Source organism: Pipistrellus kuhlii, unplaced genomic scaffold (assembly GCF_014108245.1).
Source record: "Pipistrellus kuhlii isolate mPipKuh1 unplaced genomic scaffold, mPipKuh1.p scaffold_m20_p_9, whole genome shotgun sequence".
Taxonomy (NCBI): Eukaryota; Metazoa; Chordata; class Mammalia; order Chiroptera; family Vespertilionidae; genus Pipistrellus; species Pipistrellus kuhlii.
In genome coordinates, this window is record NW_023425595.1 from 19,159,796 (window position 1) to 19,182,529 (window position 22,734).

The 22,734-nt window shown below is 36.8% G+C and overlaps 1 protein-coding gene across 2 annotated transcripts in view; it reads right to left on the bottom strand.

Moving 5' to 3' along the window:
- The window catches only part of NELL1 (neural EGFL like 1), a 622,937-nt gene that overhangs the window by 6,598 nt on the left and 593,605 nt on the right, over positions 1-22,734 (bottom strand). For both annotated transcript variants that reach the window (XM_036427674.2, XM_036427675.2), the window contains one exon: positions 12,300-12,493. In XM_036427674.2, the coding sequence (XP_036283567.1) occupies positions 12,300-12,493 (194 nt within the window). The remainder of the gene's footprint in view (positions 1-12,299; positions 12,494-22,734) is intronic.

Here is a 22,734-nt window from a genome sequence, read left to right on the forward strand (position 1 = left end):
TTGTCTTCTTCAACAACTTTGAGTATTTTCAATAATATTACTAATTTACCATAACTTCAACACTTATTTTGTAGCACACATTGTGCTGTCTTTTCTATGCATTATCACATTTAATCCTAATAATTATGTAGAGTAGAAATTTATATCTCAATTTCTCAAAAAAAAAAAAAAGTAGCTCAATTAGAGAACTAAATAAAATTCTTCAGTAATTGTCTGACCAACACAGAGTTCAGTGGAATTCATGGTCATCTTATTTTAAGTGCTGTACTTTCTTTCTCTGGCTTGTCATAGTGTTGACTTATATTGAGCTTAATGAAGACTAAAACCCCATTGAGCCCTATTCCATCTTGCACAGTTGGTTGTTTGGAGGCAGAAAGTGTAAAACTTGATGTTTATCCATATTGTATTTCACCTTGTTAGATTCATTTCATCTCTGCTGCCTGTCACAATGATTTCTAATGCTGTTTCTGTCATCCACTATATTTTGTCCTTCACAGCTAAGTGACATCTGTAAACCTGATGGACTTTCCCCTCAGGGTCTTCATTTACTTCATCAATAACACCACTGAATAAGATAGGACTTACTGACATAAGCATACAGTTAACTAGAGTAGCAATCTTTAAATGCTTTACACTCTTTATGGAGAATGAAAAGGATATGTACTAGCTACATATATAATAATTTAACAGGTTGAAAAATGCTTTCTCTCAAATCCTATGCACCAGCTCTATTATATGAGAGATGGTAAGAAATACCATGTTTCCCCAAAAATAAGACATCCTCCGAAAATAAGACCTAGCGCATAGAAAGATAAGACATCCCCTGAAAATAAGACCTAGTGCAACTTAGGGGAAAAAATTAATATAATATACTGTCTTATTTTCAGGGAAACAGGGTAGGGAATGACATCAGCATCACGGCAGAGTGATAGACTCAATTGTTTCTTCCCTTAAATTTACAATTTGGATAACTTTACCACAAAAACACCTGAAAGACCTATGCCTCAGGGCATCTGAAGGAGGGTGAACTGGAACAGATGCGGGTCAGTGATGTTGTCCACCATGGGTTCATTTAGTGCTGTGATGGGAGAGGAGCCACTGTCCACATACTATGGTCTGGAGTGTAAGAAGGGCAGAAGCAGTTTCCATCTCCCTTCCTGTCCTCCCCATCATATCAGAACCAGGTAGATGTGGTTGGGAAGCTTTAAACAAAAAGATGAAATCAAAAGCCATAACCCAGAGGAGGTAGAACCACTAGATCATGAACCTGCCTCTCCCCCAAAGGCTTTGGCAAAGCCAAAAACAGCTGCAAAAGAAGATAGCTCTGGGAGCTAGCAAATTGGTTTCCACCACCTGCCACATTCCCCCCACAATGGAGGTGCCCCATAACTGAGTTGAGCTGGTGACAGACAGCACACCAACCATCAAGGTGAATATGAGGCACTCTTCTTGACCAAAGCAATGCAGCTACACCAAGATCCAAGCAGCACAAAAAAGTGTGCTATAGTAACACATACTGAAAACAAATAAAGCACTCTCCTTACCAACCTGCTGAATTATTGAGCAAACCAGTATTTACACAAGAAAAGAGAGCACTACCTCAAAATGCACAGACTGCAAAACAATCCATCAAATACGGAGAACAACCAAGATTATACTGGAGTAATGTAAGAAAATAAAAAGTATCTAGAAACCAAGTTCAGAGTCATGAGTTACTGTGGTTTAAATAACAGAGAACTCAAGATTTCAGTCACAAAGAAACTCAATGGTATATAAGAAATGAAGGCTTTCCCAGGCAAACAAAAGTTAAAAGAATTTGCCACCACAAGAACTCCATTACAAGATATGTTGGGAGGAGTTCTATTACTAGAAATCAAAGACAAAATTATAGGAAACTCTGAGTAAGATGAACAGACACACAGAAGCTGGAACTGCAAATCTACATAAAAATAAATTGCTAAACTATTACAACATAAAGGTTAAGTGGGAGTGTTAAAAATGCTGTAACTACATTAATAATGAATGTACAACATAAAAAGGGATAATTTGTGACAAAATCATCAAAGGAGTCAGGGAAAAAAGGACTGAGCAGGTACAGGTGAATAAAGATACACTGCAATTAGAAGAAAAAGGATTCTTGAATGTATGCGATATTTTACACAACCATAATGGTAAAAAAAACAAAATTCCAGAGCTATGGCCCAAAATACACAGGAAAATGAGAGAAAACCATCAAATTATAATAGAAGACAGAATCACTAGAGGAAAATAAGTGAGGTACAGAGCAACCAGAAAATAAAACAAAAGATAAAATAGCTGTAGTAAGTCCTCATATATCAACAATTATTCTAAATGTAAATGTAAGTTCATCAATCAAAAGGCACAGAGTAGCAAGATAGATTAAAAACAAACAAACAAACAAAAAAACAAGACCTAATTATGTCGCCAACAGAACACTCAACTCCAAAAACAAGCATAGATTCAACAAAGTGAAGTCATGGAAGATACCTTAAGCAAATAGCCTGCAGAGAAAAGTGGGTATAGGGCTACTTAGACAAAGTAGATTTCAAGATACAAAAAGTAACAAGAGACAATGATGGGCAGTTTATAATGATAAAGATGACAATTCACCTAGATGACATAACATCAATATATTTGCACCCAAATTGGGAGTACCACAATATATTTTTTAAAAATTACTAAAAAGAGAAAGTGACAAAAAACAATTATAGTAGAGAATATGAATATCCCAATGACAGCAATGGATAGATCACCCAAACAGTCATTATATAATAGACCAAATTGACTTAATTGATACTTTTATTGTTGGTGTGAATCCGAGGATATTTTTTTCACTGATTTTTCTTTAAAAATGGTGGGAGAGAAGGGAAAGATAGAGACATAGACTGGTGGCCTCTGCTTAGATCAGGAACAAGACAAGATGCCCACTCTTGTCACTGTTATTTATCCTACTGCTGGAAGTCCTAGCTAGAACAATAAGGCCAAAGAAATAAAAGGCATCCAAATTGGAAATGAAATTTTACTGTCAGTTTTCGTAGAAGATGTAATTATAAATATAGAATATTAAAGACTATTAGAATCAAATAAGTAGCTATATGCAAAATATATAAAGAATTCATAATTTTAATAATAAAATAAAACCATCTGATTAAAAATTATTTTATTTTGTTGTTGAGATGTATGAGTTATTTATTATATATTTGCATTTACCAATGTCACTCTGTTAAATTTAAATTTTAAAAAAGGGAAATAAATGAGAAGAGGACCTGAAGAGACAATTTTCTGAGGACATATAGATGGCCAACAAATATATGAAAAGATGCTCAACCTAATTAATTATAAGGGAAATGCAAATAAACACCACAATGAGATATCACCTGTCAGAATGGCTATCTTACCTAATATTAGAGAAACATATAAAATGACTGAACTTCGGCTAAGCCCACAGCCAATCAGAGTGAGTATGCAAATTAACCCAACAAAGATGGAGGTTGATTTGCATACATACCCGGGTCCCAGGAACCTCCTCAGCACCCAGATCACTCCCAGCCGGCCATCAGATGGACTTCTTATGTATTCCTTAAGAAACTTATAATGTAATGCTGGAGTTGACAGCCCCTTTCTTGATCTCTTGGCTCCTGAGAAATTTTACATAATACACACACACACACATATCCAGGTGTGTGTGCTTCTGGAAAGAGAGCAACTCGTTGCTTAACTAGAGTTGAATTGAATCAGAAATCAGCTAGTCTAAACAAAGAAGTGGCTATATCCTAATGGCTTATATCTCATATACCATTTTTTTAGCTCACTAATATATTTTGTTTATGTATTCAATGTCTAAAATAACTCCCTAAAGGTTTACTTTAATAAACAGAAGCTAAGAAAAGCAATGATAGCTATGACAATGAAACGATGTGGTCAGCTCAGTGGGCACAATATTACTTACCCCTCCTCCCCCCACACATATACAGAAGGACTGGGCTTAAGGACCCTATATGGCTGTATCCATGAGTACCAGGAACACAGAAATAGATTATTTTAGAAGTGGATGCTATATAACAGGCACATAGATCCAATCAGAGTGTCAGGATTTTCTCAAGGCACAGACTAAAAGGATGAATAAGAATAAGCGAATAGCCTCCAGCTTAGTGTAAAATAAAGCAATTTCACATCTCATCAATTATATGAAAATGCCAAATGAGCTCCTCTTAGTCTCTAACATGTTCAGAACAGTGGCTATGTTCACTTTGGCTTTAAATTACAGGGTAACTGTCAAGAAAATCATTTTTAATAATGAAAATGTCACAGGTGACTTCATTAATTCAATGAGAATGCCATTATAAAACCTCAGTTCACAGAGCACAATGGCACTAGAATCCAAATTTGGCAAGAGAATGATTCCAACTGAGGGTGAGTAATCCTTCTTGCCATGATCCCTGGGGTCATTCTCAGAGCTTGACCTTTACCCCAGCTGGAGTGGTCAGAACACTTAAATGCCAAAGATGTATTTTCCAACACTACTACTATAGGATCTAAGTGTTTATATGGAGTTTTATACTGATAGTTCAGCTATAAACAACTAATAAGTATTATAATATTTAAATTGCTTCTGAATTTTAAAAAGCAGTAACACATACTTCACTAGCAAATAAAAAAACTAATTTATTCTTACTCTGTATCAGAAAATTATAGGTTTTATTATGTAAATTACACATTTTATTACTGAATAGTCCACACATTGATACATTTACTCCAGATTGCATAATTATTACTAGTTTTCTTTCTGCCAAAGTTTCAGAACTTTTAAATCAAGAAGGTGGATGTAAGTAAAATAATTTATGTAAGTTGAATAATATAAAGAAGGGCTTGGAAAACTTGCCACCCAGAGTCCAAATTTGGACAATCACCTGACTCTATGAATAACGTTTTATTGTACCATAGCTTCCTTCCCTTATTCATTTACATACTGACTATAGCTGCTTTCACACAACAACGTCAGAATTGAATATTTGAGACAGAAACCTTAAGCCTATCTGGGTCTTCACAGAAAACGTTATCTGATCTCTGATATAAAGTATACAATTAGGCATGGTACTATAGACACATTTGTTCTACCTCCTCAGATACAAATTTATTTAACTGTGATGTCTAATTGTTTTCTAAAATATTAATTATGCCTTCAGATTACTTCTACAAACTAATCCCTTAGTCCTCTTTAATTAGCTCATAGGGTTGAAAACCTTTAGCTCTCATTTAATCCCACTGTCTCACTCTAATAAAGAGGAAACCAGGCCCAGAGAGAGGAAATGGCTGTCACATCTAATAACAAAGCAGGAACTAGATCCCAATCTGGAATTTTATAATAATGATTTTGTATCATGAGGAGGCTAGAGGATAGAAAAAATGATTTCAGTCAAACTGAGATAAGAAGGGTTATTGGGTCTTGGTTCTCAAAGTCCTCTGACCAGCACCATTAGAATCTCCCAAGAACTAGTCAGAAAAGCAAATAGTTGTGCCCAAACCCAGACCTAGTAAGTCACAGTATCTGAGAGTTAAGTCTGAGATCAACCAACCCTCCAGGTCATTCTAATAAGGGAAAGTTTGAGAACCACTGGTGGAGAACCAAAGTGCCCAGTCAATTAGGGAATTAGTGTGTTGTAGCCCTCAAGCTCCTGAAATGAAAAGAAAGGGCTTGAAACAGCACAGTAGGAAGATGGAGTGGGGGGAATGGACACGGAGACCCCGTTTTTTGACAAAACCAGAGTTTTGAGGGCAGAACTAAACCAGCCAATATGTTCAACTTTCAAAGAAAAGGAAACAATCCTAGAGCTTATACAGCCACTCCTGCCATCAAGAACACCCTAGCCAGGAGGGTATTGACAATGCTGCATGTTAGGCTTAGAGGACAAAGAAAAGCAGTTTTCTTTTAATGATTAGGTTGCAGGATTCCAGAAAGCTAACTTCTATTGTACTATGGCCCCAGGCACAGTCTGACTCATCCCTGTTCTTTGCTCCATGAGTGAGTGTGGAGAATGGAAGGACTATATTAGTCCTTGCAGACAGGGTTATTCTCTCATTGCCTGAAGGAAGTGAAGGAGCCCTACCATGGCCATTTTCTTCAATTTCTGGGCAAAGACCTCTATGAGGACAGGTGAAATGGCCAGTATTCTAGGCGATCTTGTGGCCAAGGTCTTCCTCACTTTGTCCCCCTTCTGTGTTGCCACAGCAAAGAGTCCCTGACTTTATTATGACATGATGGGTGAATGGTTATTTATGGTATGCATTTGCCTACCCAACTCTGTAATTCCCAGAAAAACTCAAGACCTGGTATTGCTTATGTCTTCAGGATTATATTTTGTTTTGGGATGAATGCTATTCACTCATCTTTTTAATTAAAAAATACTGCCCAGAAATGAAATCTGGACTTAGTATATTGTTCTCTTCCTCCCACTGGATTTCCCAGTTACTAATGATAGCAGTGGGTAAAGGTGTAGGTGTGAGAGTAAATGTAAGTACTATAATACCTAACATGTATCGAGAGCATACAAGCCTAAAGGGCAAACTCTGACTCTTTCTCTTGTCTGTGGCACCTGAATGCTTTTCACCAGGAAAATGGGCTGCTAAGTCTCAGTGGTGCCATTCTGAAGCTTCCTCTTTGCTCAAAGAATGAGGGCACACATAATGACAGAGATTGAGTGTCTGACATCATCATCCATCAGGACCCATCATTTCATTTCTGTGTCATCTTTCATGTCATCTTACCTCTCTATCCATCTTTTGGGTTCTTTTCTTTACTCTCCTGAACTTTTCCTTCAGCCTATGTGATATCTCTCCATTTAGTTTTGGTCTCTTCGGCCCTTCCCTCATGCTGTGAATCAGACTTTGATTGGGCCATGCTAACCCTAAATGAAAGCACTCTCATGATCCTCTGCTTCCCATGGGATAAAGTCTAAATTCCATGGCCCGACACTGTCCTGCCAGCCTTCATCTCCAGGCTCATCACCAATTAGATCTTTCTCAGACTTTACTTGCTCCTGATATTCTAATCTCATCATTCACTTCAGATTTCCTTTAGCACAACAGATATTGTTATGCTTTGGTATCTTCTTGCTGCTGGTATCTTCTTGCTGACTTCACCATGGCATGACAGTTGGTTAATTGTGTTTCCATTTCACTATTCATCTCTGTGATCTCCACTATAAAAATGCTGCATTTCCTAGAATATAATAAACCTGAAATCTCTCCATCTTCCCATATGGAAAATAAAGATGTCTTCCTAAGGCCATGGACAAATTTATGAATGAAAGAGCCACGCATGGGCATCTATGAAAAGAAGTTGGACTGTAGCTAAGATTTAAGAATCAAGCTCAGAGAAGGATCATTTTTTAATCTGTGTTTCTGTGGTATGGGTAATGCGGGAGAAGCATGGGTTCTAAACAATACAGCAATCATTCTGTGCTTAATCAATTACAAGGGTAAAAGGTACGCAAGATCATTGCCCCTGCCAAGGAAGCACGTAACTTCTAAACAAAAGCTAAATCCACTGTGCCGGCCTATCTTTATCTTTGAATTCCATTCCGTATTGGACTCATTTCAAGATCTTTTTTTTCCAATCGGCATGAAACAATAATGTGGTATGTTGACTCTCAAGGGCAAAGTGGCCTTTTAAAAGAATGCTGACCCTGCTTTATTTTTTCCCTATGTTGGCTTGTGTAATTTGGTTTTACTTGGATTTGAAACATCATGGATATGATTAAAAAGCCAGTATTTTATATCCCAACCTTAATCTTATTTCTTAGCCTCCAAAATATTCAATTTGGCAGATTAAGTACTGGACTTTTTATTATTATTATTATTATTATTAAATTAGAATAGAAGAGAACAACACCTACTACTTCTGGCAGAATATATATACTGCCTATGAGAGACCCACTTCAGATCAAAAGGAACACAGAGAATGAAAGTAAAAGGATAGAAAAACACATTTTATGCAACTAGAAATTTTTAAGGGGCTGTAACAGACAAAGAAAGGCATTTCATAATGATAAAGGGATCAAGCCAACAAAAGGATAAAGCTCCTATAAACACTTACACACCCGATGTAGGACAAACCTGGAAATATTTATAAATTTCTAGAAACATATCAATCTCTCAAATCTGAATCAGGAAGAACAAAAATCTGAAGAAAATGATAACTTCAATAAAATAAAATCAGTAATAAAAAACAAAAACAAAAAACAAAACAAAAAAAACTCCCAACAAACAAAATACCCGGACCACATGGCTTCACAGGTGAATTTTACTAAACATTCAAAGAAAAATACCTATTCTTCTCAAGCTATTCCAAAAAAATTGAAATGGAAGAAAAACTACCATGCTCATTTTACAAAGCTAGCATTATACCGATTAAAACACACACACACAAAAACACTACAAAAAATTTTAGAACAATATCCATGATGAATATAGATGCAAAAATCCTCAACAAAATATGAGCAAGTCAAATTCAATAAAACATTAAAAAGATCATATACCATGATCAAGTAGGACATATTCCTGGGGTGTCAGCCAGGATCAATATTCACAAATCGATTAACATTATCCAACACATAGATAAAATGAAGGATAAACATCATATAATCACATCAATAGATGCAGAATAACATTTGACAAAATCCAACACCAATTTATGGTGAAAACCCTCAGGAAAGTGGGAATAAACAGAATATAACTCAATGTAATAAAGGCCATAAATGTCAAACACACAGCTAACATCATATTCAATAGTGGAAAGCTAAAAGCTTTTTCTTTAAGCTAGGAACAAGAAAGAGATATCTTTTATTCAATATTGGAAGTTCTAGCCACAGCATTCAGACAAAAATAAATAAATAAATAAATAAATAAATAAATAAATAAATGATTTGAATTTGAAAAGAAAAAGTAAAACTGTCATTATTTACAGATGACATGATACTATCTATAGAGAACCCTAAAGACTCCACACACACACACACACACACACACAACAAACAAACAAACAAAAAAACCCACAAAAAAAACCCCACAAACAACAACACCCTATTAGAACTAATAAATGAATTCTGTAAAATAGCAGGACACAAAATTATTATTTGGAAATCAGTTGCATTTATATGCACCAATAATCAACTATCAGAAAAATACTTTAAGAAAACAGTCCCACTAACAGTTGTATCAAAAGAAATACCAAACTACTACAAGTTTGTAGTAGTCAAAACAGAACAGGAAATGCATTAAAAAAAAAAAATGACCCACAGGTCAATGTAGAATAGAGAAGGCAGAAAATAAAACCATGTTTATATGATCAATACATCTATGAAAAAGGAGACAAGAATACACAGTTGGGTAAAGACAATCTCTTCAATAAATGATGTTGAGAAAATGAACAGATACATGCAAAATAATAAAACTGGATCACTTTTTATATCATATACAAGAATAAACTCAAGGTGGACCAAAGACTTAAATGTAAGGCCCCAAACCATAAATTTCCTAAAAGAGAATATTGGCAGTATACTCTTGGACATCGCTCTTAGCAATATTTTTTTGATATGTCTCCTTGGGCAAGGGAAACAGAAAAAAACAAACACATACAAATGGGACTACATGAAATTAAAATGTTTTACACAGCCAAGGAATCCACCAAACAACCTACTTAATGGACAAAGATATTCGCCAATATTTGCCATTTGCAACAACATGGATGGACCTAGAGGTTATTTTGCTATTAAATCAGGCAGAGAAAGACAAATAACGTGTTATTTTACTTATTGTAAAATTAAAAACAAACAAACAATATAAATAAACTAACAAAACAGATGGTTGTCTGATAGGAGGGGGTTTGGAGGATAGATGAAAAAGGAGAAGGGATTAAGAAATACAAATTGCCAGTTATAAAGATAATAATAGGGATTTAAAATACAGCACAGGGGGTATCTTCAATAATAGTGTAATCACTATGTATGGTGTCAGATGAGTTCTAGACTTACCAGGGTAATCACTTCATAAGTTATGTAAATGTTAAATCACTATGTTATATACCTGAATATGATATAGTATTGTATGTAAACTGTAATTGAAATAAAAAAAATCAGAATGGAGCACCTTCAACTATAAATAATGAAAACAAACAAGAAGGGTCACAATTTTTTTTTGATGATTATTTATAAAATTTGATTGAAGGGTCTTTATTCAGCTCATTAATTAAGACCTTCTTCATCCTCCACAACCACCTGAAAGATATACTATTAATAATAAATCATATTAGGAAGAAAAAAATATATATGAAAAGAAATCTGCTTAGTACTTTATAAAGGAGACAGTGGTGATGGAGTTGGCATTATATTAACAAATTAAGATTAACAAAATTCTGTGTATCTCCTGTGGCAACTTCAGTCTAATTAATTCTCTTAAGACATAAAAGAAACTTTATGAGTGAAAATTAAAATCAATCAACTTAGGCTGGTTGGATTGTTAGCACAGTTAATGAAGCTTCGAAAAGCTGTAAATGATTGGTAAGTCCCATGCTTTATCAAGGGCTTAAATAAAACCCAAAATGAAAAAGAAATGTTAGTTTTACCCTAGTCAAGATTCCACTAAAATATTTGCCTATTTCAGGGCATGGGCCTCAAATAAATATGGGGTCAGGTTGTGATCATCCTCCAAAGTTCAGAAAAACATTTTCTGGAAAAGAACTAGTAGAGGAAATTTTCTACATTTTGCTTGCAGAATGGAGACCTAAGTGCCAATCTTCCATAAGTTCTCAACTCTTCTAACCCACGAGCTTCTCTTCCCTTAAAACCTTTTTCCCTTTGAGTCAATGCCACATGGTTGAATATTTGTACTTAATAACTTGAAAACTTCTTGAGGGAATGTCCCACATATTCATTAACTTAGTACTGAGTTGGAAGTTTACCCTCCTCAAGCAAGTTGGGTTGACTGATTGCTTAATTGGTTTCACATGTGCCAATTATAATACATCACCATATCATCTGTAGAGTGTTACAGGACATAGGGCAAGATGAGAAAACTATGAGATGGGGGGCAAGCAAGTGAAATTCAAGTCCCAGCTTAAACATTTATATCTTGTGATCTTTAGGATACATTACCTATCCTATGACTTAGAAACTCAAGTTTCCTCACCTTTTGAAGTTGAGCTATATTAAACATGACACTGTTTTTAAATTACAGATTGCTTGGAACATGGGAGGTACTCCATAAGTGGGGGCAGTAGATCTAAGTTTGGATGTACTGAACTAGGTTTATTAAAAGGGGGGAATTGGTGTTGTGGGTAATGATATAAAGACTTGATAATATAGGTCTCCTAAGTAGGTGCTCCAGGTCTCTGGGAGGCATGACCAATTAGAAGGCAAGTAAAAGGATTGGAGCTTTTGAAGGTCTTTTCAAATGGTTTCTAGGGAGCACTCGAAATTTCTCAGGAGAACAGCTCCCTTAGGGTACTCAGCAAGTAATTTCTTGTGGTTTCCGTGCCCATAAAGCCCAAGATTAAACAGCCTCATCCCACAAGACATAATTATACAAATGAAAGAGCTACAGCAAAGCACTACCAAAGGAAACTGAATAGGCAAAAAAATAACGCACAAGGAAATAACACACAAGGAAATCAAATGCTTGATAGGCCCATATTGCAAAAGCATAAAGCAAAACCAGTCAATGACAGAATTTTATTTCCATAAGCATTAAAGTCAGTTCCGAAAAACTTAATGTAAGGAGCAGCCTGTCGCTGAGAACAACAAAGAACATATCATATCATTTAAGAGGAGGTCTCTATATTATCATTATCATTTGTTCAGCAGGGAGGCTGGCCTGTCTCTGATCACTGGAGGCAGGTCTCTGAGCCTCGCTTTTCTGGACAATGTCACCACAGGAAGGAGCAAATTCATACAGGTGATCTTTTAGGCAAAGACTACTAATTCTAATTAGCAAGTCTGTATACATGTGGGATGAGGGCTCAATACAGCTCTCAGCCCACCAACCTGAAAGGCACTGCAGGCCCTCAGGGGGAGGACTAACTGGCTTCTTGGCCCTGCAGTCCCTTCTCAAACTCACACCTCACTTTCCATTAAGAGCAAGTATGCCTGCCACCCAGCATCATCTTTAGCTGTTGGTGAATTAGAACCACAGGACGCCCGTGGGTCAACAGGCTGGGGGAAGAGGTGGGGAGGAAGAAAAAAAAGAGCACCATCACAAAGTTCTGAAGCATACATCACTCTTACCTTGCAGGAGCAGACAGAACACCTATCTTCTTTCAGGGTCCACACTTGCCCGTTACGCTTCACTCCTTCTCCATGGGGGCAGTCACCAGAGCAGGAGGGCCCCGAGGGACAGAGGCAGTCGAAGCCTCCAGCCAGGTTGATGCAGGCAGAATCGTTCCAGCAGGTGTGGGTTCGTAAGGCACATTCATCAATATCTGCAATAAATAAAGCACAGGACTTTCAAATCTAGCCAATTATTAGAAAATACTCATCAGTTGCAAAAGCATCAATTAACAGTACTGAGCATTTACTTTGTGCCAGGTACTGTGCCACACTGCTCACATGCATATTCTCATTTGTGCTGTGGGACAGTTTTGTGGTGTAGAATCTGTTCTTTATTTTGCAAATAATAGAGCCGAGGTTCATCACAGAAGTTAATTATCATGCCCGCTGTCATTTAGCTAATAAGTGGCAGGTCTGAGGTTCAAACTCACAACTATTGCACTCCACTTATTAAATTATCTGGTAGAAGCTCTGTATTAACTTTAGGATAGTTTCAAGAACCATAGAACTATACCACCCTTAACAGGGTAGATGCACCCTATGGGGATCTGGGTCTTTTAGCAAAGGTGTGAATAGATGGGTTACACCTGAGTAGGAACAAGAGGGTAATTAGGGCAACCCTGAACCAGCTGGACTTTAGGCAGATCCTGGGGCCAAGGATGAAAGAGGGAATAGTTCTTGGGAGGAGCTTTCCTAATCAAGCCTCACGGTCCTAATGGCCAGCAGCATGCTGCCAAATGAGAAAACATCTCAGAGCTACCGCTACTGTAGGATATGATGTGGATGGCAATGAAAGACCATTTATTTTGCTTGTTTTCATTGATATCCAGGTATGGAAAGAAAACATAAATCCAGTCAGCCCTCTCCGATATTCAAAGCTCAGGTGACCTTAACAACAAGCCAGGGAGTTGTTCAGCCCCAGGGGCAATCTATTTCCTCACAAGGCAGCCAACTCCATCACTGAATTACTGTTACAAATGTCTACTTTAAATTGAAATGAAATATATTAAGCAGTAGCTTCTACTTCTTGGTACTAGTTCTGAGACCATCCAAGGCAAGTCTTTTTCTTATCTATGACAATATTTATGCTATTTGAAGACACTGGTCATTTGTCTATCAGAGTATACTATTCCATTGATCTGTCTACTGCCATGCCCTTCAAATATCCTTCAGATGGCAACATTGATTCCAACAAACTGTTGCCAAAAGTTTTTTGCTATGCATAAGATTCTTTACATATAAGACATTGTCCTCATGAGATGATAAGGAGAAATACAAGCTAGAATAAGAACAATATAAATAAACTTATTCTATATCCCCAATTTCATGTTAAATATGTATAAGGTTGCAAGCACTTGATTATGGACTAAATTAAAAAAAAAAATTGTCATTAGTGCTAGGGTCACCAAAGGAGGGACGTTCAAGGCCAAAGTGGTAAGGGATTATAAATTTATTAGGTCATCTGGATAGCAGATGGGCTGAACCCCCAAATGGCACCAGCCCCCAAAGATGGGAAGTCAGAGGTTTTAGAAGTTCTTTAGGCGGGCTTTTTCTGGGCAGAGAATTCTCTGTGCAAGTCCAGATTCTGGAAACTCTGGAGGCGAGAGATTATTATCTTAGCAAGTGGAATGTGGTCTAAGCAAGTGGAATATCCCTTGTGAAGTGGCCTAGAGGTCAGTTCCCAGGGGGGGGGGGGGGGAGGGAATCAATTCCTTTATTTGATCAGACCTAACAATTGGCATTTCACCCTAAAGTGCTCAAAAGCATAAAATAAATTTAACTGCTACCACTTTATATATATTGCTTCCAAGTATTTTAAAACCTTTTTTTTTCTCATGAATTTTGCCATATAATTAATTGCAAGATGAAATAGTTATTCACATGTTACAAAAGAAGAAACTAATGTGCAGAGATGGCTGAGTGGTCACACAGCTAGTACACTTCAGAACAAGGATTGTGTCCTGGAGCTTCTGATAGGTGCACTAGAGTTCTTCCCACTATACCATGTCAACTCAAGAACCCAAAGTCTGTGCCATCTTTCAGTATTCTATATTATTCTGTGATTTGTCTCCTTTCAATGATTTACCCTCTGGCCATTGCAACTCATTTTCAAGAGAAAGATCTTATGTGAATCTTCTTTAGTATTTTTAGTTAAAATTTTGAGAATGATACAATTAGTCAAAGTTTGCTAGAATCTTGAAATTACCTCAACTTAAAAATAACGAGAGAGAAATGACCTGTCTCTTCTGCCTGAATGTATGCACTGTATTGGTATAATTCTTGGCTTCACAGCACAGTACAAAGTAGAAGATGTTAAGGAATTCCAATAAAATTTCTAGAAGCTAATTCATACTGAGGTTTACTTTTTTATTTTGTTCTACTGACTATAGCCTGAGCCCAGACATTTAGTTAATGAATAATGATTTCTCCTTTGAAAACTGTGGAGATAATCCCAAATTAAGATGCCTAGATATATGACTCTCTTTCACGGCCCACGTAGAAAGAGTTCCAATTCAGGGTTCAGCTTCTGGAGAAGGGCCGCACACAAATGAAAAGAGACTTGAAGAAATTCAATTTGGCGATTTGGGGGGCCAGGCGGTAGTCCAACTCTAGTGGGAGAACTACTACTGCTCTGGCCCTGCCATCCCCTTTTATTGAGGCTTTGGGGAAAACATCTTAAGCAACATAAACAGAAATTTACATGTAGCCCTTAGGCAGGAAATAACAGCTGCTTCAAACTAACATAATCTCAACTAAAGGTTGAGCAATTAAGGTTGTTGACCAGCCTTCCTGGCTTCCTGTCAACATCTCTTTCTCAGTGAAACTGATTTGGTTTCCAGCACCTAGATTTTAGGTTAACCACAATCAGACCTCAATTACTCCTCATTATTCCTGGTCATGCCCATGTCATTGCCAAAGCATTGTACTAGAAGAAGTTCTTGACTAAAACCTCTTTCAACTCCCACTACCCCAAATCCTCTTAACTACAAGTGTGGGAGTCATATTTGAAAACATGATCTTTCATTTAATTGAATGCATACTATGTACAAGTCATTTGAATTATTGCACTGTATGTTCTTTCTTTTTCTCTCATTAAGTAAACGTTTTTAATTCATTTGCAAAAATATCACATAGTTGTAATACTGCAGACTAAAAATTTCATCTTATTAATAACACCAATTGGCCAAAGTTATTATAATATTAGACTAATGAGGAGTTGGTTGGTGTTACTTTTGGGGATATAGTGACATTTTTTTTAAATCCCTGTGGAACAGGTCCTTATTAAACAACAAAAACATTAGTCAGCTATTGATAAAAAGAGCATGTTTGATTGAATTAAATTCCTGTGCATAGTAGTTAACTGATCATTAAAAGTTGCTTTTGTTGTTTATCTGTTTTTAGGTGATGAATCATAGGTTTCTTTAGTGTGTGTTCCATCAGGAAGCCTAGGGCAGATACTACCATGGAATTGGTGTTCTAAGAAAAATCAATTTAAGTACTTATTCTATCTTGGCACTTTTTAAAAGTCAGATTTCTTAACATTTGCTCAGTGCCTGTTATAGACATTTCTAATGTAAAAGGTCACTTTTGCTACTTTATTTTCCTAGTAGAACATTATAATCTTCTGTAAATGGGTGGTACTATATCAATTTTTTATTTTGCCTGGAGTAGATATTAAATGTGTTATAAGAGTTACATATTTTAGTTTTCATGTTTTTACTTTTTTTAAAAAGATCTTTATTATGTGGCTTCTTTGTCATATAATTTTAAAGTCAAATTTATTTTAAAGCAAGCCTTTCTGCAAGCTAAAAGAGAAGGGAAATGTAGGTTAAGATGAAATAGCATTATTAATTTATTTGAAATTATAACTGCTACAACTTAGATTATTCTGAAAGTTTATTACTGAAAATTAAAAATCAAATTGTTTAAACAAAAATAGCTACTCACTCAGCAGTCATGATAAAATTTAGAACTGTAGTCATTTTTTAACTGATCTCTCTTTAACCATGTAAGATTTCTTCTGACCAGCTGGCTACAAATTTTGGGGTGTCTTTCTAATTTGTCAGGGAATTAGTACACTAAAGCTTATTTATTTGTGGGGATAAATGGGGGAAATGGGAGACATCTGTAATATTATCAACAATAAAAATATTTATTATATAAAAAGCCTGTGTTGTCACGTCATCATACCATAATGACTGATTAGCAGGAGGCTGAGTGCACAGAGAGGCACATGTGGGTGGGAGGGGACTTGGCTCTGGAGGACTTGACCAGAGGCATGGGCACATTTCTAAGTCCTGCCAAGCTGCAGGACTCTGGGTCCTGGGTCTCACATGATTTTGTGTGCTGGGCCCCTAATATATATATATGTATATATATGTGTATGTGTATATATATGTATATATGTATATATGTATATATATTGTATAAAAACATATTCACTTAATCTAAGATGTTTGAAAATAAAAATGTAGGTAACATAATAAAGACTAAATCTTTGGATTTTGATTTATTAAATATAAAGATTTAAGACAAAGTTCAAGCCCCACTCTTCAGCTAAGTATCTCACAACATGAAGCCAATTCATAGTAACCATTCACATCTTCTGAATTCCCACTGTAATGGCATTAAGTGGAATAATACTAAAGTGATCCATTTGCATTATTCTTACTCCCAGTTTTTACTGAAACAAACTATTCAATCTTATGCTTTTCTCATCACATTTATAGTTGAGCCTATATATTTAGGAGATATAGAGAGTAAATTGATAGCTAGACCAATGGTTCATTATATACATAATCATAAAAATTAAAATTCAGATTTCCTCAAATTCTGTGTTAGCTCAGATCAATATTCTTATCACTGGTACTATTTCATTAGCCTCCTTTTTGGTCTTCCTGATTTTAGTCACTTCTTACTCTAAGTATGGGAGTTTCAATTGTGGGCCCAGTCAAAAGCATTTAAGGAACCTGAAAAACTACTGGTGGGCAATTCCCACTACTACAGATTTATTTAACTGGTATAAAATAGCATGCAGATATCTTGACTCTATTCATCCAGATGAATATCATTGATTTAAACACCTTACACATGGGAGTAGTGTTTGTTCTAAAAGCAAAAGCAAATGTATCCATGTCACTCCTTTGCTGAATACCTCTCAGTGGTTCTCTGGTGCTTAGAATAAAAGGTTCAAATTCCTAGCATATGCCATAAGCCCCTATCTTACACTTTAATGGTTGTCTTCTGCCTTTCCACTCAAAAACCATAAGTGCTACATGGACCATCTTGTTTCCTCAATCTGTGACCTAGAACATGCCTTTTCTTATTTGAGAACCCTCCTCCTTCCTAACTCTACTTTTTCTCAGCCTATTTGGAATTGGGTGGAGTATAAATTAATTCATTGTGCTATCTTAACTCCAATGTTTTCATCAAAATTGTGATCAGATATCACCACCCCTCATTCTGCATGACAGTCACTATTCACATTTTGCTTTATCTGTACTTCATATATCATGCTGTTCTTGCATTCATCTCTTAGGAGTTACATGTTTAATATACCTACCTCCCTAGATAAACTAGTGAGCTTAGTGAGAGTGGAGACTACATATTTTCATTTTTCTCACCTCAGTGCCAACTACAATGTAATACACCCAGGATGTTTGATGTACTTATTTAAATTACTTAAATTCAGGACATTTACAGATGGTCACTATTATAGAGCCTACTTTGCTAAAATTCACTCTCTGGATTGTTCACTAAGCCTAAGACATAGCCACAACCCTCTTCATCAGGGAATACATTTAATTGTGAAGTTTTTGTGTGGAAAAGTCCTTGGGTCTGGTTCAAAGTATGATAAACACAGCAAAACAGGAACCACACTCAAATAGCAAGGCAACATACCCTCTTCCCTCCCATCCCAGTTTCTTGTCAAATGTTTGAATATAAATACAGAAGGCCCATTAACAAATCACTAAATAAATTGTCTGGAAGAGTAACAGATCCACAAACAGTGGCTACAGAAGGATATTTAATTTATGGTCTCCACTAAAATCTTTAAAAGCGGCATTTAATGCTCAACTAGAGTATGCTTTTTCAACATTTTGCATTACAAAGTTGCACACATATTGGCAATGCTTTCCTCTCATAAATTAAGAAACCTGAGCATAAAGATGAACACCCTAGTGTGAGCACTAAAAACAAGGTGCAAAACCTGGATTTGCTTTTGTCATTCCAGAATCAAAGGATTTCAGACTTGAATATAGTACCACATTGCCTACAAAGCTTCATGTAATTGCTATACTTATGACACAGAAATCTCATTCTGCTCCTATGCAATTTAACAGATTTATGGAATGCCAGATGTTAGCAATTATGGAAACTGACATTATTCATATTCTTGGTAATACAGACCTGTTTACTTTGCACAAAACTAACTTAATCTATTATACATGTCCCAAGGCATCCAAAGGGAGAAGGCACCCTATTTACATATAGCAACTGTTCTCTGCTGAGCAAACAAAAAGACATTCACCCATGATATTTACCCACATCATCAGACCAATGACAAAGAGGTGATGAAACAAAAATCAGGCAAAATATTCCACACTCAAATCTATAATCATTAAAGTGTACTTGGGGGAGATCCAAGATGGAAGCATAGGTAAAAACCTATACTTGCTGCCTCTCAAAAGTACATCAAAATTACAACTGAAAGGCAGAACAACTACCACCCAGAACCATGGGAAGGCTGGCTGAGGGAAGATCCACATCTAGAGAGGTGAAGAAAGCTCATTGATACTGGTAAGAGGTGCAGAGGTGCGGAAAGTGCTGGCACCTGGATGTGCTGCTCTTTTAATTGGGAGGGAGATGCAAGCTCCTGATTGCTCTGAACTCCAGTTCTAGGCAAGACTCAGGGACTTGGACAAATATGGGGAGAAACTGGACTGGCTGGCATCAGGACAGGAATGTAAGGGTGGCTTTCTCTCAGAGATGCCCACAGAGATCATTGATCCTACACAGGGGTGTGGGACGTGGAGACCCAGGGACCTCTCTGGTGTAGGGATGACTGGCCGCCATTGCTGTTTGCTCTGCCCTGGTGATTCCCAGAGACCCCACCCCACCCAATTTACAACCCCACCCAAGCTGTGTGCATTGACTTTTGCATATGAATGGCCTGTCCTTTTTCTGCCTAAAACCTGTCAAGCTACAGCTGGATCAGAGAGCCCCAGAGCTTCCAAAAGAAGGCCCAAGTCCCGCAGCAGCAGCCTACCTTGCTTCACAGCTGAGCCTTGTCTGGGCACTTTCAAACCCCATACAAAGAGGAGGAATCTGCAGATGCCTCTATAGCTCCTGCTGGGAATCCCCAGACAGTGGCTGTCCTTGCACTTCTTTGGAGATCCAAGAGCCAGTGTATCCAGTAGTCAGAGAGAGGCCAAACTGGATTATAGCTCTTCACATCCATAAGAGACACACTCAAAGGGCAGACTCAGTGAGCATCAAAGCTCCACTGAAGCAAGTCATGCCCCATTAGAGTGTCTCCTGTGCAACAGATCTTCTAGTATACCCATAGCTGGTCATCATAGCCAATTGGCCTGGAGGTCAATTCCTCCCAGTGATACCAACAGCAATCAAGAGTTAACTACAACAAGACTGTGCAAACAACCCACAAAGGGATACACCAAGAGCATCCACCTCAGGTGACTGGAGGGGCTGAACTACTGGGCCCTATAGGACACAAGGCCAGTCTACCAACTCAAGGAGACTTAGCAGCTACCCAGTACATAGAAACAAACCCAGGGAAGTAGCCAAAATATGGAGACAAAGGAACAAGTCATAAATGAATGAAATGGATCAAAGCAAAATACTGGATATACAGTTCAAAACAACGATTATAAGGTTACTCAAGAATCTTCTAGAAACCTCTGAGAAATTTAGTGAGACCCTCAAGGATATGAAAAAGGACCAATCAGAAATTAAGCATTCACTGACTGAAATAAAGAATAATATAGAGATTCAATAGCAAACTCAAGGATCCCAAGAATCAAGTCAAAGATTTGAAATACAAAGAAGCAAAAAACACCCAACCGGGAAAACAAAAAGAAAGAAGAATCCAAAAATATGAAAGTAGTATAAGGAACCTCTGGGACAACTTCAAGCTTACCAATTTCCTAATTATGGGGGTTCCGGAAGAAGAGAGAGAGCAAAATATTGAAAACCTATTTGAAGAAATAATGACAAAAAATCTTGCCCTACTTGGTGAAAGAAATAGACTTATAAGTCCAGAAAGCACAGAGAACCCCAAACAAGAGGAATAAAAAAAAAGGACCACACCAAGACACATCATAATTAAAATTCCAAATGCAAAAGACAAAGAGAGAATATTAAAAATAGCAAGAGAAAAACAGTTAGTTACCTACAAGGGAGTACCCATACAACTGTCAGAAGAAACTATGCAGGGCAGAAGGGAGTGGCAAGAAATATACAAAGTTCTGAATAGCAAGAACCTACAAACAAGATTACTTTACCCAGCAAAGCTATCATTTAGAATTGAAGGTCAGATAAAGAGCTTCACAGACAAGAAAAAGCTAAAGGAGTTCATCACCACCAAACCAGTATTGTATAAAATGCTGAAGGGTATTCTCTAAGAAGAGGAAGAAGAAAAAGGTAAAGATAAAAAATTATGAACAAAGTGACAACAAATACATATCTATCAACAAGTGAATCTAAAAATCAAATGAATTAAAAACCTGATGAACAGTACAGACTGGTGAATGTAATAGAATCAGGGGCATGGGAAGGTAGCAGATTGACAGTTCTCAGGGGGAAGGGGTTGTGGGGGTGTGGGAAGAGATTGGACAAAGAGCCTATACTTATGGATGAGGTCAATGGGGAAGGCCTAGAGTGGGGTGAGAACCGAATGGAGGGGAGGAGCTAAGAGGGCAAAAAAGAGGAACATATGTTATAATCTGAACATTAAAGATAAAAAAAGAAAAGCTTAAAAAAGTATACTTTTTTTTCTTCTTATTGTAAGTTATGGTTTTCTGTAATTTCCTTTTTTTTTTTTACTTTGTACATTCACTATTTAAATGGTCCATGCTCTGATAAAGTTTTTTCAGTAAAATTCCACTGCTAAGCTTACATTAGAATTAATTTTCTTGCATTGAGATTTTCACAATTTCTGAAAGCTATCATTGTACTAAATTTTGCTTTTAAAAAAGTCTATGCCTAAGACTAATCAACCTGCTTTGTTCTTTAATTTGAGGTTCTTAGATTACTTGAACATGCAAGAAAATACAATTCAGAAATATTTATACCAGCAAGTTAACCAACCCAACCTAGTCCCAATTTACAGTTAATGGGACCAGTTATTCCAGTTTGCCTAGGACTAGTGGGGTGGGGGGGAGTTGTCCCTGAGATAGTGACTTTCACAGCTAAAATCAGGCAAAGGGGACACATGAGTCAACTGTATCACAGTCCTATCCCCACAACTCTCTATGACAATGGAAAACTTGCCTAATATCTCTGAGCATTGGGCCTATCATCTGGAAAATGTTTATAAAAATCCCCTTGGAATAATCTGGTTATTACAGTATCTTATAATAATGGTTCAAAAATTATTAGCTGCTGTTCTTGTTTGTATGGTCTGTATACTTTCTCTCTTATAGAAATCACTCATCTCATGAATACCAAGGTCGCATCTCTTCAGGATTTCCTCAAATCTGTACCATTAGCCCTGAGCTCTAAGTATGCAACCAACCCCACCACTGTCTGCTAACTGGAGACTACCACTTGAATTCTGAATTCCCACACAAATTTTCAGGGATTTGATCAGCACTTTGGATAGCCCAACCCAGGAATGCTGAAACTCCACCTCTTTCTCGAGCCTCAATCAGTACACCTGGGCTCATATTACGTGACTCAAATTGAAAGAGTATAGTTGATTGACCCACCATGGACTTATCTTGGTCACTGACTACATTTTATTGTAGGCTGTACACATTTAGTAAATGTGTACACGTTTTACTGCAGATGAATAAAACACTTTCTTTTAGGCAGGAAAATTAGAGTAAAATAAAAGCAGAGCAGCCTTCTGAATTAAATCATGCTTAACTAGTGATAAAAATTTTGTTTAAAATCAATTCAATTCTGACCAAGGAGAGAATAAATTTTTAAAAATCTATAAATATAGAAATACTTGGTATCCAAAGAGAATTTTACTTCATAGAGGCTACAGTATTGATGCCAATGATTTTAGATTTATTCATTTTCATAGCTGCGTACAGGTGCAAGGGGGGGGGGGTATTATTACTGCATCTGTATCACAGAGAAGTAGGACAGGTATGTTTTTATAAACTAATCAATGCCTAACCCTGGGCCATATACATTCTATTGT